This window comes from Aulonocara sp. 'chitande type north' Nkhata Bay, linkage group LG9, assembly GCF_057382095.1.
Source record: "Aulonocara sp. 'chitande type north' Nkhata Bay isolate Kocher_YH1m ecotype deep benthic linkage group LG9, A_spYH_male_GT1.1, whole genome shotgun sequence".
Classification (NCBI taxonomy): Eukaryota; Metazoa; Chordata; class Actinopteri; order Cichliformes; family Cichlidae; genus Aulonocara; species Aulonocara sp. 'chitande type north' Nkhata Bay.
Window position 1 is genome coordinate 22,321,181 of NC_141352.1, and position 20,388 is coordinate 22,341,568.

Below are 20,388 nucleotides of genomic sequence, written 5' to 3' on the forward strand. Positions count from 1 at the left end.
GAAAATGAAATATCGCGATAGAATATGGGTAAAACGCACATGCGCAGTATCTTTGTTTTCATACGCACATGGCGGAAAAAGCATGGCGGAGAATGAGAAGGGCGAAAGCGGATCGTTGAATGAAACGGATGAACCAGAATTGGTTTGTAAAAATGCTCCAACTTCAGTGATGTGGAACTGGTTTGGCTTTCGTCCATCAGATACACAACAAAGCACTATTTTTGGTAGAGCATGCTAGCGGGCCGTCGTTATTACCATGTTTTTTGGAAAATACGGCACACTTAAAATCAATCCTTTGATTTTTCTGAAAATCGACAGTGCCCCTTATAACCCCGTGTGCCTTATGTATGAATTCTGGTTGTGTTTACTGACCTCGAAACGATTTTATGTACACGGCGCTCGAAAATCTGTCAAATGTTTTAGTACGACTTTGCTAAGCTACGAAGCCGCACCGCTTGATGGATTGTCGGAGCATTACGGCTGTCGTAGGCAGGAGCTTCGGAGTGATACGTACTGTGCTTCAATATAGTATTACAGTATTGTGTGTGTATAACCTCTTTTTAAGTTTTGTGGATATTATACATGGTTATGCTGAGGATATGTCGGCCAATTTCCACTGAAAATGCCTTTTGGTTGAACTGTCAGCAAGGAATTTGCATTTTCACTCTTAAATTTTTATATAACTTTAATGCACATAAAAAAAAACAGCTGCTTGTTGAAGTGAAAATACATTGATGGGGGTTTTTTTGGGGGGGGGGGGGGGTGCACTAATAAAGTTGTGGAGTTGCAAAGTATTTTTTCTAGTGTCAATTATATCGTCAGTTATATCGTTATCACAAATTTTCAAATGTCTATCGTGATAAATATTTTTGGTCATATCGCCCTGCTCTACTTGCATGTTCTCCTCATGCCTTCATGGGCTCCATGAGGGTACTCCAGCTTCCTCCCACAGACCAAAGAAATGCATGTTAGGTTAAATGGTTAAGTCGGTTGTAGGTGCAAATGTGAGTGTGTTGGCCCTGTGATTGCCTGTTGACCTGTACTGGGTAACCCCACCTCACACCCAACAACATACGGGGATAAGCCCCAGTACTCCTGCAACCCTTAACTGAATAAGTGCTTAAGAAGTTGGATGGAAAGTTAACAAGGTGTAGATGGATTTTTAAATACTTACAGCTGTTTGAAGGACTTAAATGGGGATTTTTTTTTTTTAATACAGAGTGATTTAAAAAAAACAAAAAAAAAACAAAACACACAACTTGTGATGTGCTTAGAAACCTAGAGATTTTAAACATTTACACTCAACATGACATTTGGGTCACCGACATTATGTGATCATAAGCTCCAACTTTCTTTCCAAAACTGACAACACCTCCAATCTCACCTGTGTAGTGTGTTTTACAATACTGCAGCTGTATGAATGAAACTTCAAAGGCGGATGTTTTCTTGTGATGATGGAGCCTAGATGGAAAATGCTGGCTGTGCAGTCGAGGAGAGAGAGAGAGAGCGGCAAAAGACTTGTGAGCATCTCCAGAACCAAAATGAAGAAAGTGACACTGGGACTTAAAACTGTCCCTCACGCTGTTAGTTTCGACACCTCTGAATAAATCTTCCATAAAAACTTGGGTTGTCATGACAACTTGTATTCCCCTTTCCCCTCTGGCGAGCGAGAGCTGAGGACTGACGAGGGATATCGGCTGTGTGACTGAAATTACTGAAGCCCGCAGAGCACAGCGGAGCCTCTGTGGAAAATCATTTCATTAAGCAATCTCCCACAGATCGCTTACACGGGCCGGAGATGCTTGAACTGAAATGACACAACAAATGCTTGTTTAGGGCTCGTTCCTCTCTGCTGGACAGGAATATTTACACCGTGCCAGGGATCTACAGTCAATCACGCAACCAGACGCTGGCACACAGATCCATTATAAATGTCTTTGATACTAAGAAGATACTTAGATTGTGATTTTTTTTTAAATAACATAGATTTGATTTGAAAGAGTTAACAAGGGAACTGTTAAACATAATACTTGAAAGCCAGAATTTTAATTTTAAAAAAGCTGGTGGTACAAGATGGTATAAAAAATAAAAAAATTTTTAAAAAGTTGCTGTCATCATCTGCACATCCTGGAGGAGAATCTTCTGTCTCATCACATCACAGAGATGTTCTATTGGACTGCGTACATCCCAACCAGCACCAGCCTGAACTTTTGATCAAAGGCAGCATGCTTTCATGTCCTTTGCACCATTTCTGGTGAGCCTGTGAAAACTGTAGCCACAGTTTCCTGTTAGTTGACATGAGGGTCACCCAGTGTGGTCTTCTGCTGCTATAAGTTCGATGTGCTGTGTGTTCAGAGGTGCTCATCTGCATACCTTGGTTTAAACATTATGTTACAACTGAGTTCAAACCAGTCTGGCCTTTCTCCTCTGCCCTCTGGCATCAGCAAGCCACTTTCACCCAGAGAACTGCTGCTCACTGGATATTTCTCAGTAAATCCGAGAGATTGTCGAGTGGGAAAATCCCAGGCGATTACCAGTTTCTGAAAAGACTCAGACCAGCCCATCTGTCACCAACAACCATGCCAATTGATGCTCAGTTTAAATCTGCTGCCATGTGACCGGCCGATTAGATATTTGCATTAATAAGCAGTTAAACAGGTATACCTAACAAAATGTACTTCTAAGCGTACTTCTAAGTACCAGGGTTTAATGCCAAATCCCATTAAACCCTGGTTATTATCAATAAAGTGTCATAAAATTTCTAAAATGTCCATTACAGTTTACCCAGAATCCAAGGGGACATCTTCCAATTACTCCTTTTAAGCCCCCCACACCACAAATATTCAATTTAAAATGCCATAAAACTGAGAAGATCATTTTTGTTGACTAATGGACTAAATAGAGTATTTTGGCTGAACAAAATATTAAGCACCATTACATTATTTCACATAAGGATGTATATTCAGATGTACTACATCAGGTTGAAGCAAGCAGGAAATTCTAGACCTGACTACACAATGTACAGGCAATTGGGGTGAAAGTGGGAGCGACTCGTTTTTATATAACAGCTTTAATACTATGTGAAATGGGAGGTTTGGTGCGGGGGCAGCACAGCAACACTTTCATGCAAAAACTGGATTTGTACCATGCTGATTTGCCATCTGTGGTAGCACGTCTGCTCTGAGCGTCTGCTGAAAATGTAGGCAGCCGCATGAGAATCTCATGCCTGTTGAATCTGACATGTTATCACAAAAAAATAAAATAAAATAAAAACCCCCACTGTGGCTTTTGTCATGAGTGAATATTTCTCTCAATGCAGCAGGATGAAGTGAAAGTAGATTTTCTCTAGTGTGAGCCTGAAGGGGTTTTCAGTGCATGAGTGTGGGGGTAGGAGCACAGTGTTTTTTCCTTCTCATTGAGTGAGCAGTGATATTTATTGTCTTAATGTGGTATACTACAGCCCAGTCTCATGGCAAGATGTCAATTAGGAAACTAATGTATTGTAAGGGGAAGTCTATCGCTTCTGCACCATGTAGACACCAGACTCCTCAGAGAGGTCCTGTCACCATGGCAACCGATGAAACTAGCTTTGAAAAAGTGAGAACCACGGTAGTCTCACCCAAACCACGAGCTCTTTACAAACTTAATCAGCTAGTTTCATTTTTATTGCTAAAACCTAACAGTAGTTTTTCATACCTAATCCTAACCAAATAATTTAATACCTGAACCTAACTGACTTTTAGTTTTTGCTAAACCCAACAGAGTGCCTATACTTAAAGTCGTTTTCAATACCTTAACTTAAACAAGTCTATTTTAATGCCTAAACCAACATGAATAATTTAATGCCTTAATCTAACTTAATAGTTTTCCTTTCCTAAATGCCTTACCCTAGCTGAGTAGTATAAAACCTAAACCTAACTGAGCAATTTAAGTCTAAGTCTAGAACAACCATTTAATGCCTAAGCCTAGCCGAGCTGTTTTGTGCCTAAACCTAACGAGTAGTTTTTCCTTCCTAAACCTGAGTCGATTTTAGTCCCTAAACTTAACCGACTCCTTTCCGGTGACAATAACACTTAAAATAACACAAATCTAAGAGTAAAAATCGTTTCCTTGTATGACTCAAACTGTGCTTTCTGGTTTGAGCACTGAAAGCTATCACACACCACCGTCCCCCTCAGGCCTCAAATGTGACCTTTTTGCCCTTTAACAGTGGAAAATTTTACTTGGAAACAAATCATACATCTGAAAGTCTGTGTCCAAAAACACAACTAAGAATACTGAGAAGACTTGACCACTTAAACAGCAGTTTCTCATGGCAAAGTCCACCTCGCTTCATATTTCCATTGGAGATGCTGCTGCTGGTGCATACACCAAGCAGGAAATAGTGAGCATCCCATTAAAGGCCGTCAGATGCCTGCTTACAAGAGCAAAAAGAAAAAGAAAAGAAACAAGATTGCTTTCTTTTCTCATTATGTGCACGCTTTGGGCTTCAGATGAAGCAGGATCACAGACGGAAGTGAGAAAGTTGAGAGGAATGCTCAAGTCTACCAGCACAGCCAGCCCTGCAGATTAGAAACTGGCACACACACACTGACTCATAAACATCAGAGCCACATATCAAAAGCATATTACTCGTCCCCGCCAAAAGCTACAAACACAAACCAGAGTGAGGACCACCGCAGCCTCAGACCACCTTTCTGTGCTCATTTAATGCGAAATACAGTCAGCGTGTGTTAATCAGTAAACTATTAAATATATCCGTTTGCAGACTGAACAGCAGGGAGCATGCAGTGCCCTTTAACATCATTTGTAATAGTTTATTTAGGCAGGAGAAGTCCCTCGCCGAGGTCGTCTTGGCCAACACAGCAGCAGGAAGTGCATAAGAAACAAAGAGGTTTCAAAAGAACAGACCACAAAACAGTAGAGATAAAGTTCCAAACAACTGCAAGAAAAATAGATTTAGATCTTGCTCTGAATGAGGGGGCATTACAGTTAGGATTTACTACTAAATGACTCAAAATAAGTCGACAGTTCAAATCTAAGGACATGAGCCGGCATGCAAAGGGAGGAATACAATCACGTGTGATCAGAGGGTATATTAGACAACCGCTATCACAAAAGTCCTTTCTTTGTTAATTCCCAAATTGAAAAAAAATCCTTTAAACCTATGTTATTGTAAAAAAACAAACAAACAAAATACATATATACATATATATATATATAAAAAGAATAATCAGAACGGTGTGAGATTTGGAAAAACCTTTACACTTTTTAGAGAATGAATACCAGTCAGCTAAGTCAGAATTCTCTACCAAATTTGATGCAGAAGCATGAAGGACCACAAGGTTTCACCCATTTTAGTCATAACAGTCTGGGTTTTTCCTGGCTCCATGTGGCCTGCGTGAGGAGGTGCCTGTGCACACAACCACAATTGGCCCCACATGTAATTAATGCAAAAGGTGCTAGTTACTGCAGTTAAAAGACGTTGATGTCTTTTTCTGATATTCCTTTGAACATTTGATAAACAAAGATGTATTGTAAGCTTGAGTAAATGTAAGTAAATGCATATTCAAAAATATATTGTTAATGGCAGTCCTGACTATTTTCCCTCAGTGAAAGAGCAAAAACTCTTTAGAGGGTGTCAGGTTTTTCTAAGCTGCATGGAGGAAAACACTGAGTGTAATGGGGCCAATACAGTGCGTGGCGATATTGTATTGATAAAGGGACACAAAATATTGATATTTTATTAAATAAATGAAAATACCCTGGGAATAAGATGAAGAAAAAGGGCCCATCTCATGCACCGCCATCCTGAGATCATGTTAGCCAAGCAAACGTACATTAAGTCAGCGCAACCGGAAAACCATCCAACACTGGACACACTCAACTCAACAAAGCTACCTCCTAATTCAGAGCAAGCTAACAGCTCAGTCACACAAATAAAAATAGGACAGCAACCTTGCCTCTGATTGGTGTTTCTACTGAATCTTTTCACATTCTGAAAGACTGTGGTAACTAAATGCTCGCCCAGAGCTTGAGGGTGCTGCGCACTGACAACCACTTTTATCGCAAGGTGGCTGCACAGGTCACCTGGGCGGCAACCTTTCTGCAAACAGTCACAGTCTGACTTGGACCGACTGCAGTCGCTCTGAGTGATTATAGAAGGTTTGCGAATACATGCGTTCTAATTTATAAATGCAGACGGATTGCCAACATGTTATGAGTCTTTGCGAACAAGCACAACTCGACTAAACCAGTTGCCAGCTGGTTGCGTTCTGGTTAGGTTCCTGAAGAACAGGAAGTTTACTGAGTGCAAATTTAATATTTACATGTGAACTTCTGTCCATGAAGACAGCAACAGATACGTGATATTTGATGATTTATGATTTATTATTAGAAACACATTGCATGTAATTGCTAACTAAGCCTATCCAATTGCAAACTGACTCGTATTAAGGCAACAGTAACACTGTGTTGGTGTGCTTGACAGTCTTATTTTGTAGCAAAAAAATAACTCAAGCAAATAACTTTAGCTTATTGGACTAAAAATACTGACAAAGTTTAAATTTGAGGAGAATTTGCATTTGCAAAAATTTGATAAATTACAACACATATTACTGCAATACTCAGCTTTTTTTAAGATGTCAAAAACTGCGATAATATTGTATGTTAGGCAGGTTACCAACCTACGCAGTGATCCGAGCAACTTTTAAACAAAGTGCATGGTGTAAGAATGTTGGATTTATAATTTAAGTGTCTTTAAACACATATGTGGGGGGGGGAAAACAATCTTAAAATTGAAATGCTGAAGTCTGTGGCTCCTCTGGATTAAGGCCATGTCATGATAATGGTGTTAGAGCTGAATGCTGAACATGCCAGATGAGTTCGAGGAAGTTAATCCCAAAAACTGCACAAACAGCTTAATGCCAGAGAAATGGATCAATACAACGCTTTTCTGCCAACCGTGCTCGCTGCGCTATTTTAAAAACGAGCGCTGGACACAATAAGACGAACAGCACGGCAAACAGGCAAATACTCGTGAATCTTTTCTGTGGGGACTGTTTTTGGCGGTTATTTGAGGGGACTGCGTTGGGTTGTGTGGTGTTGCACAAGTGCTTGGGTTATTGCCTCCTTTAAGCTTAAATTACGTTACCAAACCAGAAAATAATCTTGCGCCGCTTGGCTACGTGGCCACAGCAAACATGAAAAATGCTCGGACCAAGCTGTCACTGTGTAGTAAATAAACATGTGTTGGGCTGCCTGTAATGTCACAACACTGCTGCAAAAACCACACAATGGTACATGAGCTGGACGTGTTACAACAATGACTCAAAGATGAGGAGATGTTCAGTGTGTTCAGCGTGAGACGATCCACTCACCATCAGAGACACTCTATATAATACAGACCGAGTGTCAGCATACTGAGAATAACTGCAGTAACCCAAGCTGAAGCCAACAGGTGTGTTTGAGGGAGTGGGTCCTGTGAGCTCTACAATGTGGGGAAATGTAAAGCTATCAGAACAGTAAATATAAAATATATAATATTGCCCTGGCTTTGAGTGCAGGTCGGTCTGTGTGATGACTGAAAAGCTCGGGAAGACTCCTGGAAACATTATAAATAATTAAAACTGACCACCATTACATTCTCTCTACCAGCTGTACCGTGTACAACTATCCGAACAACATTTGCCGGAGAAAACGTGGAAAATCTCTCCTCACGGGAGAAACGTGCACTTCTTTTATGCAGGCTTTGTTTATCTTTGTCTTATTATATTCTAAGGCTATCTGCTGCTGTTGACTACAAAACTACATTATTTTCCAAATGCCTATTGTTCCATTAACACAAGATTAAACCCGCAAAAGTCACCCCCAGGGCGCCTAACATTTGTTCGATTTGCTGCTGACACGTCACAGTATCCAGCCCACATTTGATTTCTAAGAAAAGGTCATGCCTAAGCGCACCTGCACGCCCGTACCTGCAGGATTTATGAGGGAAAACACGCGGCCAAGTCAACCATATTTTCTCATTCAAGACTGTGAGCATTTAAAAAAAAAAATTAAAAAGCTCACATAAACAACTTCCTCCACACAACATTTCACTTTGTTATCGCAAGCAGTCTTTTCTCCCCGCTTTTACACTTTTTGTGACAGCAGAAAGATCAAGACAATAAATAAATAAATAAAAATAAGGAGGAACTGGCGATGATCCCAGCTGTTCACACAAGAGCAGCAAGGGAAGGAGACAGGGCGCAACAAGTTTCACCTCGTCTAACATCTCACAACTGACTGTGGCAACACTTGGGTACTGTTGCGTCCTCCAGTCAATCTTTAGAGGTCTAAAACATAAAAAGAGGCGATACTTGATTCAGTTTCCATCCCTTCTCGACCTCATATACTTGTTTTTAAGCCACATCTGAGGTGCTTTTGACACAAGGGGAAAAGTCACAGTAAACATCTGTGAATTGAAGTATGAGTCTGCAATATCCGGTTGGTATGCATGACTGGTGCCATCTGAAAAGATAGTGGAGCAACGTTTTACATGTCTAACTAAACTTGGAGGTTTCTAATGTGCAGCAGGAGTGAGACCTTTGAGATAAATTTAAAATGCACTAATCAACAAATCCATCCGTCTGCACACGTTTCACTTCCACTTTCGGTAGACTTTGAGCGGAAAGGAAATTGTACATTTATCAGTGCCTTTTCTATATGCGGCGGCATTGAAAAATGGATGCAAATATTTTACTTCTCAGCTAAATGGGCTGAAGGGCTTTTTCTGTCTCAAAATGTGCCTGTAGGAAAACGTTACTATACAGAAGTCTGTGCAGGTTACTCCTTCCTTTGTCATTTAAAATAAATAAATAAATAAATAAATCACATTGAAGGCCTAAATTTTTAATACACACTGGAAAAAGCCTTATTAAGAAAGCCCTAACACTCCCATCTCCACTCCCTTTTAGAGCCACACATGGAGGGGAAAGTGATACTAAGCAATTGTGAAATAAAGTATGAGTCTGCAATATCCGGGTGACGCACTGAAGTGACTTGAGCCATCTTTAAAGATGGTGGAGTAACTTTGTGCATGTCTGACTACACTCAGGGGTTCCTAAATTGCAGCAGGAGCGAGCCTGAGACCTTTGAGACGAATCTGAAGTAGGACATTGCACTTTCCAAACACTGTCAACAAATCGTCTGGATGTTTCATTTCCACTTCTGGGCAGACAGGAAATTATATACTGTGGTTATACTGAAACACTGATGCAAAGATTAAGCATGCAGTCTACAGAAATCCCAGTGCTGGACTGCAAAAAAAGGGTCCTCATTTTCAGGTACTTGATATTACTTGGCAACTGTAGTAACTATTCATGTAAGAAACCTCTATAAAGAGCATATAAAGCATGCGGTGACTTCAATTAACCAACAGCAGGTCTAATTTCGGACTTTTGCAGGTATGTGTATACTCTGCGGCTGCTACTGCTGACACTTTATATGAACTCCCAGCGCTTTGAAATCAAGCCACAGCTTTTAAAATAAAAATATGACCGAAGACAAACCCAGCCCTGAACCTGCTGCCCCATCTGTCACTGTGTGTGCATTTCCTTTAATGAAGCTTCATTTGCTGCCTGCAAGCGCGCAGTCCTAATCCACAGCCATACGGTCCGTTTAAAACTGTGCACACACGCCAAACACAGCTGATAGCCTGGTCATCGGTGAAGTGCTGTGGGTCAGGCATGTATCGCTCAGCGTCTGTGGATAAATTAAGGGAAATCCTGCTAAGCATCGGAGCCTAATGCCTCCTGTCTGAGAACCAGTCCGTTGTTCTGAAAGGGGAAGTTAACGGTACACCGAGGATGTAACACCGTCATGCTCGCATTTACCCCTCCTTTTACTTTAACGCCAACTTAACCCTACCTAGGTTTGATTTTACCTGATTTTTTTTTTTTAATTCAACAGTTTTGCCTTCGAGGAGCAAAGTCTAACACTCAGAGCAAGCTTCAATGAATGGCATACGGCGGACAGCGAAGGTGACTAACAGAAAGGAAAGAAAGAGTGCGAATAAAGTAGTATTTTCTTTGTGTTTTACCTTGATGCTCGCGGAGAAACACGGCAACCGTCGGCTGGACACCACGCTACAAGCAGCGGTACGGGCTCAAAGAAAGGGAACAGCGATTTGCTGCCGCTGTTTCCGGGTTAGCTATCCAGCGTCAAACGATAGGGGAGTTCGGTTTGTCCCACCTCTGAGCGCGGATGGGGGTGAGTTGCACACCTTCCTCCCCCTCCAGAACTGAAAATAGATGCGCCCGGTCAGCGGACACGCGCGATGCTGTGTCAACGGTCACCTCCACTTATCACTACTAAAATAGATTTAATGGAACCCACCGCCGCGTAAGTTAGGTCTTATTAGACAGTAGACAGTGTTTGCACTTAGTTCTTCAATCGGACATCAAAGCTGAAGCCTTTCTACCGACGTGCCCTTGGGCAATAAACTAGCATAGCGCCTCTAGGTGACGCTGTTCTGTTATTTCGCCCCAGAATCTATCAGCGAGTTTTAATCCTCGATTTCCATGCATGTCATTGAAATTATTCGTGCTAATAATGACGCTGACTACTTTAATTCACAAAATATGGTGAATATTGTCTGTGGTCTTTTCCTTCTGTCTGGCAGTTTCGTCTTCAACATCCTTTTCCCGGTATATCCACCGTCCCTCCTCTGCACGTCTCTCTAACTTTGTCTCCAAGCTCAGCCTGAGCTGTCCCTCTGACAGGGGCGCGTCCAGATTTTGTTTTATAGGGGTGGCCATATGCTGGCCACTAAGAATATTGGGGTGGCACACCAAAAACAGATTTTCCAGTTTTATTATGCTGTTGCCAAATATAGGTTACTTAAAAAAAGTTTATATCACTGAAAATGGGTACATATGAAAACCAAATAAGATTTTCAAATCTATAATAATCTGTTTTAAGTAGGAATAAACAAGTTAATGTTTTAACTCATTGTAGGGTGTCTTCTTCTCTCTTATGGTCCCGTTTATTAGTATTATTACCAACACAGGACAGTCCTGAAGATGCTAAGTGAAAATCATCTTCAGTTCTTCCTTCTGCCACCCTCTCCAAACCATACAGCACAGGAGGTCTGCTATCCTTCTCTCCTAAACCACTCTGATAACTCATCTCCACCCACTGAAGATGCAAATCTTTTAAAAGGCTATACATACACAGATCAGGCGTAACAGTACGACCACAAAAAAACAGCCCTGACCCATCAAGGCGTGAACTCCACTAGACCCTTTAAGGTGTGCTGTGGTATCTGGTGCCAAGATCTTAGCAACAGATCCTTTACGTCTTGTAAATTGTCTTGTAAGCATCCCACAAATGCTTGATTGGATTGAGATATGGGGAAAGTCAAAATCTCAAACCATTCCTGAACCATTTCTTTGCTTTGTGCGTTATCCTGGTGAAAGACCCGACTGGTCTGCAGTAGGTCATCTGTTGGATTGAACCACTTCACTCCCCACATGGATCAGAGAAGGCTCTCTGATCCATGTGGGGAGTGAAGTGGTTGCCCATAAACCTGTTGTTGGTTCACCACTGTTCCTTCCTTGGACCGCTTTTGATCGATACTAACCACTGCAGACCAGTAACACCCCACAAGAGCTGCAGTACAGCTGCAGTAATTTGGTATATACTATTGGTATAGTTTTTTCCATAATCACAGTAATATTATTTTGATTTTTATTCTCTGTCATCATTCACCTGCTGAATTCTCACTGGGTTGTGTTGACATTTAAATGGTCCGTTGACCCACTTTCAGGCATTTTTTTTTTCTCATTGTGGAAGGAAAATGGCCTGAAAGTGGGTTGACACGCCTTTATGCAAAAATAGATATCTGAAAGGTATTTAGTATGTGAAGTTAAAATGAACTGAAATCGTTCAATTCTGTACCCTCAAACTTTGGACCATAAAATGTTTTTTATGGAAACTGAATCTGGTTGATTGATGATGAACTCGGGTCTTGAAAATTAAAACAAAATGCACATATTAACAAAAATATTTTCTGATTTATAATTAGAGTACCATCTGTAAATTGACTTTCTGCTGATATTTTTGTTTCTGTGGTACAAATTGTCATATTTGCTCAACCCAGAATGAAAGTTGAATTTTTCTGACTAAGAAATTCTTATTAAAAAGGCTTCCACGTGCTTTATTTTGTAGTGTTGTGAAATTCATCTATATATCATTTAGAAATTGTCACTAATTATCTTTTGTAATTTGAAGGTTTTATTAGTGTGTGTTCAAATATGGGACTTTGCTGGAGTGCTGGAACTTCTTTTTCATATTTTAACTAACCAATACTCAGATAAATCTTAATGTATTTGTCCCAAATTACAGATGCTGATTCATTTGGATGATAATAAAGTCCAGTGAAAAGTTCATGTTTTTATTTCTAGTAGTTTTTAAGATATTCACGTTCAAACACTGGAGCAGATTTCACTGAGCAACAAAACATTAGTTTGATTTGAAATTAAGTGAGCCTCCTGCTAAAATGTTTAATGATTTATAGTTATTAAAACAGCTACAAACATGGCCTATGAATGGTTGGATCAGCATTATCCCTCATTGTGATTAAGCTCAATACATTCAAAACATCAGCTGTGCTTTTCCCACTACACTTCAAACCAGCAGACTCTCAGTATGATGGATTTGATCTGTTTTGTCATTATATTTTTGACACAGATACTAAACGTGCCCGTTATCTGTTCAGTTCACTCTTCAGCAATCAGTAAGTGAGACAAGTGTTGAGCGCGCTCCAGCTCCAGAGAAAGACTCACCTGGCTGTAATTTGAGCTCATCAGAGGATCCATGATGAGGCCCTAAGAGAGAAGCGAGTGTAACGGTCTGTTTCTGCACACTGATCAAAAGATTGCACTGAAACGTTGGGACTTTAAACAAAAATACAGATTACAGTCACAAAGCAGATCAATATATTCTTTAAACTTCAAGCTTTAAAGCCACTTTGCCTTTAAGCAGCATTTATTTGTCATCAAAGTGTGACTGATCCCAATTAAGCTTGATTAAGCAGCACACCTGTCTTCAGTTATGCATCCTCTGGGGGCTATAAAGGCTCTCCAAAGAGGATGGCCAGATCCATTTGCTAGAAAACAACAGTTTCTGAAGCTCTGCAGCGCTCTTGATTACGTTTTGCAACGCCATCTCCAACCATGGGAAAAGAGAAGACTCATGTTAACGTGGTGATTATCGGCCACGTTGACAGTGGGAAATCCACCACCACCGGACACCTGGTCTACAAGTGTGGAGGAATTGATCAAAGGAGGCTGGAGAAATTTGAGAAGGCTGCGAATGAAGTGAGTAAAAACAAAAACAATTTCTGCAAAACTTCCAACTTTTCAAGTGTTAAACTCATTCTGCTTGACTTCCAGATGGGGAAGAGCTCCTTTAAATTTGCCTGGGTGCTGGACAAGCTGAAAGCTGAGCGGGAGCGAGGAATCACCATCGACATCACGCTGCTGAAGTTCAACACCCAGAAATACATCATGACTGTAATTGATGCTCCGGGCCACCGTGACTTCATCAAAAACATGATAACTGGGACGTCACAGGTAGGAAGTACACGCGTGCTTGAATATCTGTTGCTATGAATGCTGCCTTTTCCTAAAGCTCATATCATTTCAGGCTGACGTTGCCCTCCTGGTGGTCTCTGCAGCCAAAGGAGAGTATGAGGCCGGCGTGTCTCGGAGTGGTCAGACCAGAGAACATGCCTTGCTGGCTTATACTCTAGGTGTGAAGCAAATCATAGTCTGTGTGAACAAGATGGACCTGACCGAGCCACCTTACAGCCAGAGCCGCTTCGAGGAAGTGATGCGAGGGGTGAGCGGCTTCCTCAGGAAGATTGGCTACGACACCACGGCTGTGCCCTTCGTTCCAGTTTCAGGCTGGACTGGGGAGAACATGATCACCGCATCTCAAAGGGTAATGATGTTTTCAGGCTTTTTTTTCCCCCTTTAAACCCCAGAAGTTGGCTTGCAATGCTGTAAAAGTGACGTCTGCACAGATGCCGTGGTTTCAAGGCTGGAAGGTGAGACGAAGGGAAGGGAATAAAAGTGGGAAGACGCTGCTTGAAGTCCTGGACTCTATTCAGCCACCTGTGCGCACAGTCAACAAGCCACTACGATTACCTCTGCAGGATGTCTACAAAATTGGAGGTGATGTCAATCGCTGCTTTTGATCCCATTTTCTCGATTTCTTGGTCTGAGCTCAATTACAGCTTCATTTATGAAAAATGCAGTAGAGGAAGTACAGTATTGTTTTTGGAGTAGAAAATGTCTGTAAACATGCTGAAATTGAAGTGTTTCTTACTCCTCCAGGAGTTGGGACGGTGCCAGTGGGTAAAATTGAAACTGGTGTCCTGAAGCCTGGCATGATGCTGACGTTCTCCCCTGCCAAGCTCACTGCAGAGGTCAAGTCTATTGAGATGCACCACCAGGGGCTGGAGACGGCTCTGCCCGGCCACAATGTTGGCTTTAACATCAAGAACGTGTCCGTGAAGAACCTGCGGCGTGGGGACGTGGCTGGGAACGCTCAGCAGGATCCTCCTTCAGATGTTAAAAGCTTTGACGCTCAGGTTGGTTCACTGCAGGAAGAAATTGCCTCACTTTTTTGGTTTGTTTCCACTAAACCTTGCTTTTGTCTTAGGTGATAATCCTGAACCATCCAGGGAAGATCAAAGCAGGCTACTCCCCAGTTCTGGACTGCCACACAGCCCACGTCACCTGCCGTTTCGCTGAGCTGAAGGAGAAGCTCGACCGCCGCACTGGCAAGAAGCTGGAGGACCACCCGCAGATCCTCATGTCTGGAGATGCAGCCACAGTCAAACTGGTCCCCATCAAGCCCATGTGTGTGGAGAGCTTCTTCACATACCCTCCTTTAGGTAAGCACAGATCTCTTCATGCACACAACTCTGCGTGTATGAATCCTCCTGGTTGTGCCCTCGTTTGACTGGCTCTTCTTCACAGGTCGCTTCGCGGCGAGAGACCTGAAGCAGACGGTCGCTGTAGGAGTCATCAAGTCAGTGGAAAAGAACCACGGCTCAAAACTTCACAAAGCTCAAGTTTGTAAATAAGTTTTTGGTTTACCAGAGGTTTGGTAATGCTGCTTCATGGGAAGAGTTTTATTTGATGAAATGTATTTGTGTTGTGACACAAAAAGCTTATGTTGTCTTTAAAGTGTATAGTATTCCTGTGTTGATAAACCCAGAAGTAGAGTTTGGTTGGTTTTTTGGTTTAAAATTGAATGTCTCAAAATAAAATGGTGTGGAGAAGAACTGGTTTAAGTGTCTTTACTGTTGAACCGTCAACTGCATCTTAATGTACATCTGAAAGAACTTAAACTAAACTCTCCTCAGGGATAGTCTTAAATATTAAAGCTGAATAAGACTCCTCAGCATCTCATGGTGCACAACATCTCCAGTTTGTAATAAAGTCATGCTTTAAATTGTAAAGCACCAAATGCAGAGTTTATTGGTTCTAATGAGTATGGTCTGGATTTTCAAGTTCGTTTACAACAGCCGGCATCTGAAATCTAAACTTTTAATGTTTTGAGTGGCACATGGAGTCACTTTAGCGTCCTGTACTGGTAGTTTGTGCCTTGCTTTGGCAAAAGAATGCTAGTGTGAAACTTCAATGTGCTAAATGGGGGTGTAAAGTTTTCAGTTTCTCTCCCTACAACTTGAGCCTCTACTCTAGATTTAAGGCTACTTGTAATGTTTTTGGTTTGGTGTGCATTTTGAACAGAAAACCTCGTAAGTAGTTTAAGCCTGAATCGAATATACACCACTGTATTGCAATTGTGCTTTATACTGCATGCTGAAATACACTTTGAGAACTCAAATCAGTTCAATGCTAAGCTAGTAAAACGCCAGCTTCTAAGCAACAGCATATTTATGTACATTTAACATTAGCAGTGAAAGTTTAATATAGAAACGATAGATGGCGTTTACACAAGTTGCCAATTTTTATCTGAGTAACCCCAAAACTAAAATTCCAGAGAAATCCCAAATTTCTCCAGCTTAACATCAACAGCAACTTTAAAAATAAATGCTTGGCTTAAAGCCGTAAAGACCTCAAAACTACATGGCGACCAAATAAAAGACCAGGCTTAAGGTTTAAATACAGCACTTTTAATGATACAATGGGTTGATGGGTTTGTTCCTTAACATGGGAAGAACTGCAGGTTGGTGTGGACCAGGTGAAAATACATCGGCTCTCTAAAGTCCACCTCGTCTAAAAAGAGATCTCTGGTTCACAGGTAAACCTGGAAATGTACTAAATCCAAGGGGCAACTGCTGGAGCTGAAACTAAGCCAGCAGGGAAACTGCAGTTCCTCTGGTGGCCACTTGAGGCTGGCTCCAGAAGGGAGTAGACTCCCATGTTAAAATAACTTGACAGCATTAAGAAGCATGTTTACAGCCTGGTAGAAAAACAAAAACATTTTTGGTCTCGGGGGTAGTTTCTTTCAAAAACTCATCCATCTAGGTATATAAGTAAGGGGTGTGACCACATAGATTGAAAGGCATCCCAATTGTTGTCTGCTAGGCCTCGTCCACTTTGTGCCGTTGGTGCCTTTCAGAGCATTTTTAATAGATCTCAATATCAGTTTGCTGTGTGGTAGAGACCATCCAAGAAGCTTCTCCTTCAATTTTGCCGAGTTAAATTCTAGTATTATTATCGTTAGTGTGTTACTCAGCACACCCATACTGTTTATGAACGCAGTGTGCCATATAAGGTAACTTCTGGCTTTGAGAAGCCAACATGGCACTGACTAAAACAGCGCCGAAGCTTGAAAAATACAGTCCAAAACCGGCGGCCATCTTCGTCCGTCTTTTATACTGCCTACGACTGAATCCAGTAACAGAATGATATCACATGACTCAAACTAAAAAGAAAAAAATTCAAGCTCATGAGGTTTTACAAGACACTGAACTGTGAACACAGGTTGTTGTGAGACTTCTAGCCTGTCAGAAAAATCAAGTTATTGCTAAGATGTCCTCTGGAGTTTCCCGTACTTGTCATTAATAGTGGCTTTTAACAACAGGATACATTTTGCGCAGTCCTGCTTTATATTAATAGTGGCTCTTCAAACCCTGAGGTGAGCGTCGTCGAACGCAGCACTCCACTCATTTCCAGTCATTGTTACACCATGCACAGAAAAAAGGTCAAAGGACTGTGGAGATGGCGTTGAGTTCACACACAGAGCATACATACAGTGAACAGTGTAACAAGGAGTAAATTAGTGACCTACAGTGAACCACAGGCATTGATATTCCACCACACAGTAGCAGCAGGTAAACTGTAAAACAACCATAATACGAGTACACACAAAGCAAGCAAGAACAAAGAGTACATTAAATGACTTTTTTTTTCTCTTTCTTCCATCTCGGGAAGAGTCAGTGGGAGACTTCCTGCCTCTTCAGTCAATTGTGGTGGTAAACAGGGATGCAAGACAAACAATGACATGACCTATTTCACATTCCATTTCATATTTGTCCTTTTCCCAGAAATATGAGCAGATAGTTATTTGAGGGCCGGTAAAATCAATACAGATAAAATTCAAACTCTACCACCCTGATGCTTAATCTGACAGGCAGAGAGCAATGGTACATGTTTTGTACAATAAAACATGTATGTACACTCACACACAAATATATATATTTACATACATATATACACAGTAACAGCATAAACATAGACTTTAAGGTAAGTGCTAGGGTTTTGAGAGTGGCTTCGTCACAGCCGTGCTATAGGGTTAAGATAATACTGGTAGAGGAAGAATACACACATTCTTTGTACAGCATGGATGAGGCATCCATGGCTAGATGAGCCTTCGTGGGGTTTCTTCTTGGTGTGTTGTTGTTTTTTTTCTTCTTTAGGACACTTGTCTTGTGACAAGAGGTGTTATGAGAGCTATTTACAGGACCTCCCAATTTAGGGACAGAGGTGTAGTGCAAGTCTTTCTGGCTGTCAGTCACTCAGGATGTGCACAAAAGACATGGGGAATACTCCTTTTCTTTCCGGATCTCCTTCAATGTGCCCGATCTGGAGGCAAAGCAAAGGAATATTGTGTGATTTTGTTTTTTTCTATTAGTTTAAACTGCGAGATGTTCAAAAGGTACAAGATACGCTTAGGCCACACTCACCCACCACTCCTGGTCCTCTTCCCCTGTTACTATAATCACCTCTCCTTCAACAAATGTCAGTTCGTCATCATTGTCAGCCTGGCAGTCGTAGATCGTCTTCACCCGCCGGGCTTTGTTCTTCCCCTGGACAGAAACAAACAGCAAAACCAGTTCAGTCCGACCACTCTGGCTTTGTGCGATTCATAACAGCACCATTACGCATTTAGAGTTTGCCATCTAGGCTTCGACATCATCACTCCCCACAAATATGTTACACCGAAAAAATGGGGAGTGATGATGAAATAAAAAGTCTGTCTGCGAAGTTCGTATCTGGGATGCTATATTTAAATTTACTTTAATGGTGTCGGGGACAGCGCTGACCCAAGGTGACCGCTCTCCACATATTGGGATGGCGTCTCTGGAATATGACGAGTAGTAGTGAGGCGTGTTAATTAACTAGCCTGCAGGGTTTACTCCATTTATTAATAATAACGGAGATGTATTTAAATTTAGTATAACACAATGTGTCCAGACACATTTAACACAATAAAACAGATATTTTTTAAGAGTAACCATGTTTTTGTTGTAAGACTGAAATGTCCCCCGAGCATCTGGTGAGATCTGAACAAACCTTTGAAGACAGGAACAGTTTACAAAGACATGTCGCATAGGTGTCAAGTGGTGCTTCTTTTATATCCGATAGTCATGTACTGGCATAGAGCAATCCAGCTGATTTAGTGGAAAACACACCACAGCTGTACATTTTATCTCATGTTCATGCAAACTCTAATAGTTATCTTTGCATATGTAAATGCAGGCGTTGTAAATTAAGTCCATGCCATATCTGGCACATTGTATCAAACGCCTACACGCCTAACCTCAAATATGCTGTTTATCAACAAGTTTCGCACCAAACAAGAGGAAGTGACAGAGCAAATGTATATTCTGGGGTTTTACCAACAGATAAAAAGATCTGTAGGAGTGTTTTCACTGAGTTTATTAAATAAAAGCAGCTTCACTCAGAGGCAGAGTCAATGAGAGTCTCCACTGGGAACGAATTCAACCCATTTATACTCTAAAACTACAAATTATCTCAGACACAGAGGACAAAACATCCAGGATCTTAAGGTAGGTTTGTAACTTTTGTACTTTTCAATCTGAAAAAAAGACACAAGGTCCAGTCTGGATTATACGGTGACAAAAACATGGGCAAGTTTACCTGATATACTGTGAAGTGGCAGGCATTTAGGAATGCAGGAGTTTGTAGTGTGTTGATGTTAACAAATTTTGCATTGCGTTAACATTATTTGCATTAAGAAAGTCTATGCTGGAGGGACTTTTGCAATGATTAACATCTATATACGTGATAGCTGAAATATTATATATGAGTAAATATACAAAGACGTAAAAATGTGTATGTTTACACTGTTATTTCTTTTTTAAAAAGGAACCCTTAGAAATAATATGCGAGTCCATACCGTTGTGATCTTCCTTGGGAGGGGCACAGGTGTCTCTTGGGTGCCTGCAGGGGTCCCGTTGGTGTCTTCAGCAGACTGTTGAAATGGGGTCCCTATATTTGCCTGCTGATTAGGTGACGGCGAGTCTTGAGGCTGTGGGTGCGGTTGAGGTTGTGGTTGAGGATGAGTTTGAGGCGGAGGTGGAGGCTGTATTTGGGGCCTTGGCGTTGGCTCTCCGTGGAGCGGCCTGGGAGCAGACTCGACTGACCCAGGTTTTGGGGGGATGTCTGCAAGATGAGGCTTGGGAGGGAGGTCTTTGAGCTGGGGTTTAGGTGGTAGGTCACCCAGCTGAGGTTTGGGAGGGAGGTCGGAGAGCTGCGGCTTCGGAGGAAGGTCTCCAGGTTTAGGGGGGAGTTCCGACACCTGCGGTTTTGGGGGAAGGTCTCCCGGCTGAGGCCTCTCCACCAGAGGAACCTTCTGCGGGGTTTCAGCTGGCGGCGGAGACTTCTGGAAGACCTCTGGAGGAAGGCTAGGCTTATCCACAGACGGATGGTGTATGGTGTCAATCTTACGCAATGCCACTGGAGAGGTAACCGCATAGTGGCTCATTAATACCTTTTTAATTCAACTCCTTGCACTAAAAACACAAAATATCCAAACGTCTGTACCTTTCTGAGGTAGTTTGGGAAGAACCCTTGGACCAAGTGTAGACTTTGTGTTGCTTGAAGTAGAGCTAGAAAAAAA

General features: G+C 41.7%; 3 protein-coding genes across 7 annotated transcripts in view; 1 reads left to right on the top strand and 2 right to left on the bottom strand.

Moving 5' to 3' along the window:
• Positions 1-10,298, bottom strand: part of cyribb (CYFIP related Rac1 interactor Bb) — a 48,781-nt gene extending 38,483 nt beyond the window's left edge. The window contains exon 1 of the mRNA XM_086306538.1: positions 10,082-10,298. The gene's annotated coding sequence lies outside the window, so the exon portion shown is untranslated. The remainder of the gene's footprint in view (positions 1-10,081) is intronic.
• Positions 9,874-15,329, top strand: eef1a1l3 (eukaryotic translation elongation factor 1 alpha 1, like 3). 2 transcript variants are annotated; one of them, XM_086306535.1, is made up of 8 exons: positions 9,874-10,383; positions 12,761-13,361; positions 13,437-13,616; positions 13,690-13,986; positions 14,069-14,219; positions 14,382-14,638; positions 14,710-14,944; positions 15,030-15,329. In XM_086306535.1, the coding sequence occupies exons 2-8, from the start codon at positions 13,218-13,220 to the stop codon at positions 15,134-15,136; spliced, it is 1,371 nt and encodes a 456-aa protein (XP_086162661.1). In that variant the 5' UTR covers positions 9,874-10,383; positions 12,761-13,217; the 3' UTR covers positions 15,137-15,329. The 2 variants fall into 2 exon arrangements, with proteins under 2 accessions (XP_086162661.1, XP_086162663.1); XM_086306537.1 differs by having other exon boundaries at positions 9,874-10,251.
• Positions 15,330-16,157: 828 nt separating this feature from the next.
• asap1b (ArfGAP with SH3 domain, ankyrin repeat and PH domain 1b) overlaps positions 16,158-20,388 on the bottom strand; it is an 87,163-nt gene continuing 82,932 nt past the window's right edge. For all 4 annotated transcript variants that reach the window (XM_086306542.1, XM_086306540.1, XM_086306541.1 and 1 more), the window contains 4 exons: positions 20,313-20,377; positions 19,666-20,225; positions 18,209-18,331; positions 16,158-18,107 (listed from right to left, as the gene is read on the bottom strand). In XM_086306542.1, coding sequence (XP_086162668.1) covers positions 18,033-18,107; positions 18,209-18,331; positions 19,666-20,225; positions 20,313-20,377 — 823 coding nt within the window. In that variant the 3' untranslated portion in view covers positions 16,158-18,032. The remainder of the gene's footprint in view (positions 18,108-18,208; positions 18,332-19,665; positions 20,226-20,312; positions 20,378-20,388) is intronic.